Genomic DNA, 9186 nt, shown 5'->3' on the forward strand with positions numbered 1-9186 from the left:
AAAGAAATCTGACTACTAAAAGGTACTTACTCTGTATTATATGATACCTTGGGATGCAGGTGTGAACACTGCACAGTTACATGCTGTGAAACTTAAAGAAAATAAGAGATTACTCACTGAATACAGCCTACAGCACATGAATATGAGTAGAGTACTATCACATCACACTGATAATAGCACAAACTTGAATTGGCCATGCTGTCTAGACTTTTGACATGTATGCAGGATTATGACACAACTCGCACTACATGACAGCTGATTAAAACTTCAGAAATTTTTTTTGACCTCTGGCAGTCTGGTGGAATTTAACAGGCACCGTTTACCATTTCAGCCTGTGCAATTCACACACAATTTAGGCACAATTCAAAAGATTTGTTTGTCACTAACAACAAAACTGTGTCTAGGTCAAGCCAAAATCATATATTGTAAAGCCAGGTTATCAGCAGACCTTCCTCAGCTGAACAAAAGACTAAACATGGGCTTATACTGCATTAAGAGATCAGAAAGATACACTGCAGCTAAACTATTCAGAGTTAAACCATTCAAATGCAGAAGTTTGTAGTCAATGTGAAATGTAATTGGCAGCCAGTGTAGTTTAAATAAGACTGTAGTAATGTGCTCTGACCTTCTCCATCTTTCATGTTGCATTTAATGACAAACCTAAAAGGAAATATAGCCAAACAAATATATATACTTTCAGAATGTGAAGATAATACACCAAATTGATATTTAAGCATATCATTTGTTTTTAGTTCCAATACACCATTGTTGTTCTAAATTAATTATTAAACTTCCGATTGCAGAGGTTGTGTTTGCATATCCTATCCATCCATCCATCCAACCATCCATCTTCTATACCGCTTAATCCTTTTCAGGGTCACAGGGAAACCTGGAGCCTATCCCAGGGAGCAACAGGCACAAGGCGGGGTACACCCTGGACAGGGTGCCAATCCATCGCAGGGCTGCATATCCTATATATCCTTTATATATCATTTCTATCTAACTATATATGATGATATAATATCATGTGAATTATAGAGGTGTATAACGGTTCTGTTCAGTGGAATGTAGTATTAGATGCATCCTGGTGGGTTACCAGGTGTCTCCCTCTTGCTCTGCTTCTTGCACCCCCTTTTTGGAAAGTGTAAAATCACATATATTCAAATACTTCTGGTCAGTATGAGGGACCATACAGTATGCACTACAAATGTTTGTGTTTCCCAGGCAAAAACCCATTTAAAAGCGGTATCCTAATAATCAACTGATTTTTTTTAATCAGATGTTATAGCTCTGATTTAATTACAATGTCATGCTATTATGAAACTGAATAAACTATTGAATTTAATTAAAATAAAATATACATTTTAAAGGATATTTGTACTTGTACAAGCTCTTGAGTTTTGCCCACTTCAGGGTGATGTTCATCCTGGCACAATTCATGTCTCACACCTTGTTTGAGCCAACTCAAACAGTACCTCCAAGGGGAGAATTTAGGAATTGCAATTATTGTGGCAGTGAGGAGCTTTTAAAAAGTCTTTAAATATTGAATCAAATATAATAAATAAGCATCTCGTAATTCATTTTATTGCTATCATGCATGTTTATGTGAGGTCTTTTAGGAGTATTGCATTATATGTAATATTACTAAAATAACACAGACAGTAGCATAAAGACAGTAGAAATATCGTGAAAGTGAAGTGTGAAGTGCAGAATGTGATCCATGGTGACTGAACTATGGGCTCATTCACTAATGCACCACACAGAGCTGGTATTCTTTCAGTCTTACTGGTTTCTTTTCAGCAAAGCTCTGCTAGCTCTGAGATCCATTCACACCCAGTCAACACCAGCGTGGCCCTTTCTCTGCTCATAATTGGTGAGCTCAGGCAGAAATATTTGAGTCCAGCACACCGCCTGCAACCATCCAGAACAACGAGTTTGAGACAAGAACACAAAACGCACAACAACAACAACTTTAAAAGGATGCTTTCCTTTGATGAATTGACAATTCCTTTCGATCTCTAAGAACACTGAGAATAATGAGCAATAATTTAACAATAATGAGCATTCAGCAAACATGTATTTCTGAAATACTGGAGATTATGGTTAGTTTGTCAGCATTCTCAGCATTCCATCTGAAAGGTTTTGATTTTTATTGGCTTTGATGTTTATTAACCTCATATTTGGACAGATCCATGAGCGGTGATAAGATACTCATTTTACACAGTGTCTAAAAATGTCCAAAGCCTACCTGTATCTGTGCAATAAAGGAGAATATGACCCTGCATTCAGCTTTCCACAGAAGTGGTCATTTGGCCAGAATTACATCATTGTTGCCCTTTGTATATTTGAGCTACAAAGTGTGTGTGTGTGTGTGTGTGTGTGTGTGTGTGTGTGTGTGTGTGTGTGTGTGTGTGTGTGTGTGTGTTGGGGGGGGCCATCGACACCTCATCTTTTGATAGCAACATTCTAGCCGGCTAACTGTGATGAGTGATTTATATTTTTCTCCTCAAAACAGTAAACTGTATATTCAGTATTACAGATTCCACAAGTTAATTTGTCTGTATGTTGATTGAACTAAAGCAAATATTGTATATCCAGCATAACCCATTTAAAGGTAAGAAGTGCTAGTTAGTTTACTGCTAATGCTGTGCACACCCACGTTCACACCCACACACCAAGTTCACTCTGAACTCAAAGGAACTCAGATTTGAGGAGACCATCCTGAATTCTCTGATAGGAATTCCGAGTTGAGGGGGTGTTTATCCAGGAAATTTGATCAGGAATTTTGAGATACAACGTCTAGTATAATATAACATAATTTTCCAGGGCACTGACCCCACTGAAATTTGTTTAGCCAACCACAGGTGCCCCCTTGTGGTTACCCAATCCATGCTCCCTGCCCAATTTGCTCCACGCCTAGGTGTGAGTAAGTGTGTGAATGTGTGTGACTGTTTGTGACTGTAGGATAATAAAGAATGAATTACTGAACTGGGATTGTGCTGCACAAAAATACAGAGGAAGCGTATATTCTTACAGTTTGGGGATGGTTGACAGGTACATCCAATAACATCATGTTTAGCTGGTTAGATGGCTTTACAGTGGCAAAAAATAAAGGTTTAAACTGGGTTCCCCATTTTTTAGTAAGACACTATTTACATTTTCTTCTTGATATAATTTATATAAAATTATCTTCAGCTAGGATCCATCCATACATTTTCTGTACTACTTATACTAAAGGATCGCGGGGAATCTGGAGTCTATCCTAGGGAACTTGGGCCCAGGGGAGGGTATACCCTGGTTGGGGTCCCAGTCCATCGCAGGGCACAATCACATTCACACACTCATTCAAACACTACGGACACTTTGGACATGCCAAAGCCTACCAGCCTACCATGCATGGCTTTGGACTGGGGGATGAAACTGGAGAACCCGGAGGAAACCTCCACAGCACAGGGAGAACAGGCAAACTCCGCAAACACAGGGCCGCAACGGGAATTGAACCCCCAACCCTGGAGGTGTGAGGCGAATGTGCTAATATAAGGTGGGGCGTAAGTGAGTAATTGCGAACCGTTATAAATAAATAAAAAATTAAATGACCACAAGTAACTTCTGAGGCCTATTTATATTTCGGTAATAGTGTGACCCACTGTTTGCCATCCAGTCAACTCATGATAAAAATACTTCATGCTTTGGTGAGAGCAATGTTATATGTGCATGTTAATAAAACATATTGATTTTAGAGCTGTCTTATTCCAAAAGTTAACAAACCATGAATTCACACTTCATGACCCCTATCTAATTGTCTGCACTGAGCACAACAATTCTAACATAGAGGATGTTTTTTCTCACTAAGCTGTGACATGCTGTTGGCTTCTCTAGTCACTAAAGATTTTTTTTAGCTTTAATTTACTTGGCACACTGCAGGCACCACTCTGATGCATGCTTGTGAAATTAATCATTGTCATATTGTTGCTTTGAACCAAGTTAGAATTGTGCAGAATAAAAATGTTTTGCATAAAATTGATTAAATATACACCATAAACAGTGGTCAGCTTTAAAAGAAAATCACTTACTAGAATAAGTTTGGTGGGGTTGACAGAGATTTACATATTCCATTGGATAAAACTCCTGAACTACACCATCACTACTGAGTATCTCAGCCCACTATACCCTTCTTGTGCGGATGGAGCATTAGCACAATAACTAAAGATCACCTAGAACCTCTGAGAAGTAATTACAGAAATATGTCACACTTTCCTGACAGCATTTTCACCATCAAAGCTCATGCCTTCACATTGGCGTCATGTCTGCTTTCTTAATGAGCTGAACCCAGCAAGGAGAAGTTCATACACTAGTGAGGAGAATAGGTGAATAAACATTACTCAGAACTCGTAGTGAAAGCTCAGCATGAACCCTTGCACGTGCAGATGACTTTGCTTTTTGCATCACAACCATGAGCTGCTGCACGTAAGACTTCACCAATGAGTGTTAATTGCTCCTCCTGTTTTCCAGCATGGATAGAGGGAATATACCAGTCCCTGAAAAACACTTCCAAAGGAATAGCTCCTGAAGCACCATGGTAGCCTTGAATGTTGCCGGCCTTCATGATGATCGTCTGCTAAAGAAAATCTCTACCACTTGCCACCTGAGTGGGAAGGTTACCCCACGTAAGCCCCGAAAGCCTCAGAAGAAAGTGAAGGCGATTATCTGTGTTCTTTTTGTGGAGTTATTTGAGAGGTTCACTTTTCTTGGGATTGTGTGTAATATGATCCTCTTTTGCACCATCAAATTGGGATATGACAATTACCAAGCAGCCACAGTAAACCTGTGTTTTGTGGGAGCCAGTATACTCACACCTGTTCTCGCTGGATGGTTTGCAGAGACATGTTTGGGAAGGAAAAAAGTTTTCTACCTTTGTGCTCTACTTCATTTCTTTGGTGAGTTGGTGTTCTAAGAGTTAACAAATGTTCAACTGATTTCGATTCATTTTAAAAGAACTCTCGGTTCTTAATGTGTTTAATGTTTAATGTGTGTTTTATCTGTATGATCTTTACTTGGTTAAGGTTATATAAGGACACTTTGGAGAATTACTGTAAATAGAATGAATATAAAGATTTAATAGAGAGTATAATAGTAAATATAAACATCATAGATAACTGTCATTTAGAGATTTTTTTCATTTTCAAGTTTCATTGTAAATAAATGATCGTGTCTTAACTTCAAGTTTAATTTTAAACAAATTATACTGTCTTGTCTGAAAAACTTTTATCTATTGGCGATTCTTGATACTTTTGTTTTACATGACTGACAAGTAAAGGCTATCTTTAATGGTCTTCATGACTTTATAGCCTATCTGCCTGTGAATTGAGATTCATTTAATATTATTGTTTGTCTTAAAAACCAAAATTATTAATGATAATATGAGCAGTGTGGATCATAAATCCTACCTGAGTGAACCTAGTAAATCCGTCTTTGATATAAAGAGGCTACAATTCTACACAAATGCACCATTTTGCATGTCTATCTAAACAGATCCACACATAATTCAAATCCATGTCAACAAAGAAACCTAAGAAAAAAATCAACATTTGAATCGGTATATGCTTAATAATTATGTTTGACTCCTTCAGAGCTTATAGGATTAAATGCATAGGATGCATCGATTATTGATTTTATGCCTTTCTGCCCTTTTCCTTTCACAGGCACAGCACTGCTCCCTGTAGTTGCATTTCCATTTGACGATTTCTACATGGACACACACAATATTATACATCACCTTGAGCCGCAGATACAACATATTCTCTTCTACACAGGGCTGCTGGCTGCTGCTTTTGGTATTGGGGGGATACGTGCTATCCTTTGCCCATTGGGAGTCAATAACCTTCAAGGTTATAATCAAAAGAAGATACTATCCTTTTTCAACTGGTAAGAAATTAATTACTTTCTATGAGCGAACAGAAAAGCCAGTATGGAGTTGTATCAGCCACTGCATTAGCTCTTTGTGAAATCTGAGTCTGTATTTTTTTTTTGAAAGATGAAGTGACACACTTGACATTATCCCAACAGGATCTACTGGTTAGTCAATCTGAATTCTACAGTCATCTTTTTGGGGATTGCCTATATTCAGCAATCTGTTGGCAAAAACCTGGGCTTTCTCATTCCCTTCACTTCCGTTCTCTTGGGTCTCATTGGAATACATATGGCATTCAGCAATCTTATCCTACACCCCAAGAAAGGTAGCAAGAAAAACACACCTGGAAACACAAAACCTATACTGTAATCAAGACCCCAGTAAATCCAAAGGAATATAGAAATGATGGCTTTAGCAAACACATGGATTAAGATTATATATTGTGCAAACATCAAAATAATCTATTTTTTGTCTTTGCTCTTGATAATGAATGAATGATGAATGAATGTTACTAAACATTACTTCCAGAATGTTTCCTGTTTTGGGTGATGTACAGGTAGTTCATTGCTGACCACAGTGGGTGTGTTTCTCAATGCTTTACAAATGTGCTGTCTCCGTTATCGTCATTTGAGTGGAGATGTGAGTGACTGGCTTGATCGTGCCAAAGAGAACAATGGAGGATGCTACAGTGAGACCAAAGTAGAAAATGTTAAGATTCTGGTTAAGCTTTTTCCACTTTTTGGTCTGCAATTACTCTACCGGGCTTGTATAACCCAGGCAAGTATGCATGGAAGAATCATCTGTCTTATATGAATTCAATTGTGTTATCTGTGTTATATGAAATATAACAGGCAAGTCTTGAAAGCATGGCCAAACATATTGTGAAGTGATGATTGTTGATGACCAGATAATTCTAGTGTAGACCAACATTTTTGGCTATTAAAGTTAATAGTATTCTCAATGAAGGCTTCTATCAAATAGAATTGGATCATTCATTCATGGATCAATCATTTTTTCTCCTGTGTCTTTGTTCATTTACAGATTCCATCAGGATACTTTCTCCAGACGATGCATTCAAGCCTCAACCTTAATGGTATCATGCTGCCAATAGCAGCTATGAATGTAATCAGTATTTTGCCGCTGCTAATTTTAGCACCGCTACTGGAATTTGTCAGCACCTGTTACCAGTATTTAAAGAAAACACCTCCCTCCCCAGTCAAACTCATAAGTAAGCATCTTCAGTGTGACCGTTTCAAGATAACCAGCAAAATCTTAATAATGTAAAGTTAACCAATGTGCCATCTTCTCTTCCAGTAATCGGCCATGCGTGTGCAGCTCTGTCTGCACTAATTGCAGGTATTTCTGAAATTCACAGAAAGCACTATCCTCAGATGGATCAGACCCTCTCAGGAACAGTGCTTCAAGTGTCATCAATGCCCTGCATTCATCTTGCACCTCAGTACATCTTACTGGGTGTGGCGGAGGCCTTTGTCACACCAGCATGTAAGCATTCATTCTTATGTGCAAAACTGTTTTAAATCCATTTTCACTGAACCACTATAGTCTTATATTTATTCTTCTTCTACTCAGGCTCCCTTATCTCTTTCTGTCTGACTCCCAGCAACCTCAGAGGGATCTCCCTACAATTCCTTACTCTCTCCTATGGAGGAGGATGTTTTCTGGGTGCTCTAATGACTCAGTTCTTTTACTTGGTGTCTGGAGGTAAGGACACTTACCTCCAGAAACTTATTTATTTTTTTTTTTTAGATCTTATAACAATTCAAACATCTAGAGAAACATGATACCTGTTTTTGGTAATCTAAGTCACTGGAAATGATTGAAATCTGCACATTTTTGCTTTCAGGAAGCTTTTATCCAAATATATTAAACAATGGCCATATGGAGAGATTTTTTCTTACTTTAGCAATATTGATGGCCATAAACACCCTGATATTGTGGAAAATATCTCACAGGTAGGGTGTAATTTATCATTTTGTTCTTTGTTCATACATCACATATGGATTCCATGCATAAATGGAGCTACACCACATCATGTATTTTATACTTATACTGATCAGCCATAACATTAAAACCACTGAGAAGTGAGGTGAATAACATTGATTATCTTGTTACAATGACACCTGTCAAGGGGTGGGATATATTAGGCAGCAAGTGAATAGTCAGTTCTCAAAGTTGATGTGTTGAAAGTGGGAAAAATGGACAAGCGTAAGGATCTAAGAAACTTTGACAAGGGCCAAATTGTGATGGCTAGACGACTGGGCCAGAGCATCTCCAAAAATGGCAGGTCATGTGGGGTGTTCCTGGTATGCAGTGGTTAGTACCTAACAAAAGTGGCCCAAGGAAGGACAACCGGTGAACTGGCAAAAGGATCATGGGCGCCCAAGGCTCACTGATGTGCATGGAGAGTGAAGGCGAGCCCATCAGGCCCAATCTCACAGAAGAGCTACTGTAGCTCAAATTTCTGAAAAAGTTAATGCCATGATAGAAAGGTGTCAGAACACACAGTGCGTCAAAGCTTGCTGTGTATGGGGCTGCATAGCTACAGATTGGGTGCAGCTACTGACCCCTGTCAGCTTTCACCGCTGAAAGCACCTACATTGGGCATATGAGCATCAGAACTGGACCATGGAGCCATGGAAAAAGGTGGCCTGGTTTGATAAATCACATTTTCTTTTACATCATGTGGATGTCGGGTGTGATGGAATGCACTATGGATGCACTATGGGAAGAAGGCAAGACAAGGGAGGCAGTGTGATGCTCTGGGCAATGTTATGCTGGGAAACCTTGGGTCCTGGCATTCATTTGGATGTTACTTTGACATTGTTGCAGACCAAGTACATCCCTTTATGGCAACAGTATTCCCTAATGGCAGTGGGCTCTTTCAGTGGGATAATGCACCCTGTCACACTGCAAAAATTGTTCAGGAATGCTTTGAGGAACGTGCCAAAGAGTTCAAGGTGTTGACTTGACTGCATCTGTGGGATGTGCTGGACAAACAATCAGATCCATGGAGGCCTCACCTCGCAACTTACAGGACTTAAAGGATCTGCTGCTAACATTTTATGCCAGATTCCAAAGCACACCTTCAGAGGCCGCGTGGAGTCCATGCCTCAATGGGTCATAGCTGTTTTGGTGGCACAAAAACAGGGGAACCTACATAATATTAGGCAGGTGTTATGGTGGATCAGTATAGCTGACAATATGGCAGGCACCAATATTGTTGAAAATGAAATGAAAACTGTGATCAAATCAGC

At 39.0% G+C, this 9186-nt stretch overlaps 1 protein-coding gene across 1 annotated transcript in view; it reads left to right on the forward strand.

Moving 5' to 3' along the window:
* Nucleotides 1–4570: 4570 nt before the first annotated feature.
* The window catches only part of slc15a5 (solute carrier family 15 member 5), a 5045-nt gene continuing 429 nt past the window's right edge, over nucleotides 4571–9186 (forward strand). The window contains exons 1-8 of the mRNA XM_017484901.3: nucleotides 4571–4937; nucleotides 5703–5925; nucleotides 6067–6236; nucleotides 6468–6688; nucleotides 6953–7139; nucleotides 7226–7414; nucleotides 7502–7633; nucleotides 7776–7884. Of these exons, the coding sequence (XP_017340390.1) occupies nucleotides 4577–4937; nucleotides 5703–5925; nucleotides 6067–6236; nucleotides 6468–6688; nucleotides 6953–7139; nucleotides 7226–7414; nucleotides 7502–7633; nucleotides 7776–7884 (1592 nt within the window). The 5' untranslated portion in view covers nucleotides 4571–4576. The remainder of the gene's footprint in view (nucleotides 4938–5702; nucleotides 5926–6066; nucleotides 6237–6467; nucleotides 6689–6952; nucleotides 7140–7225; nucleotides 7415–7501; nucleotides 7634–7775; nucleotides 7885–9186) is intronic.

This window comes from Ictalurus punctatus, chromosome 14 (genome assembly GCF_001660625.3).
Source record: "Ictalurus punctatus breed USDA103 chromosome 14, Coco_2.0, whole genome shotgun sequence".
Classification (NCBI taxonomy): domain Eukaryota; kingdom Metazoa; phylum Chordata; class Actinopteri; order Siluriformes; family Ictaluridae; genus Ictalurus; species Ictalurus punctatus.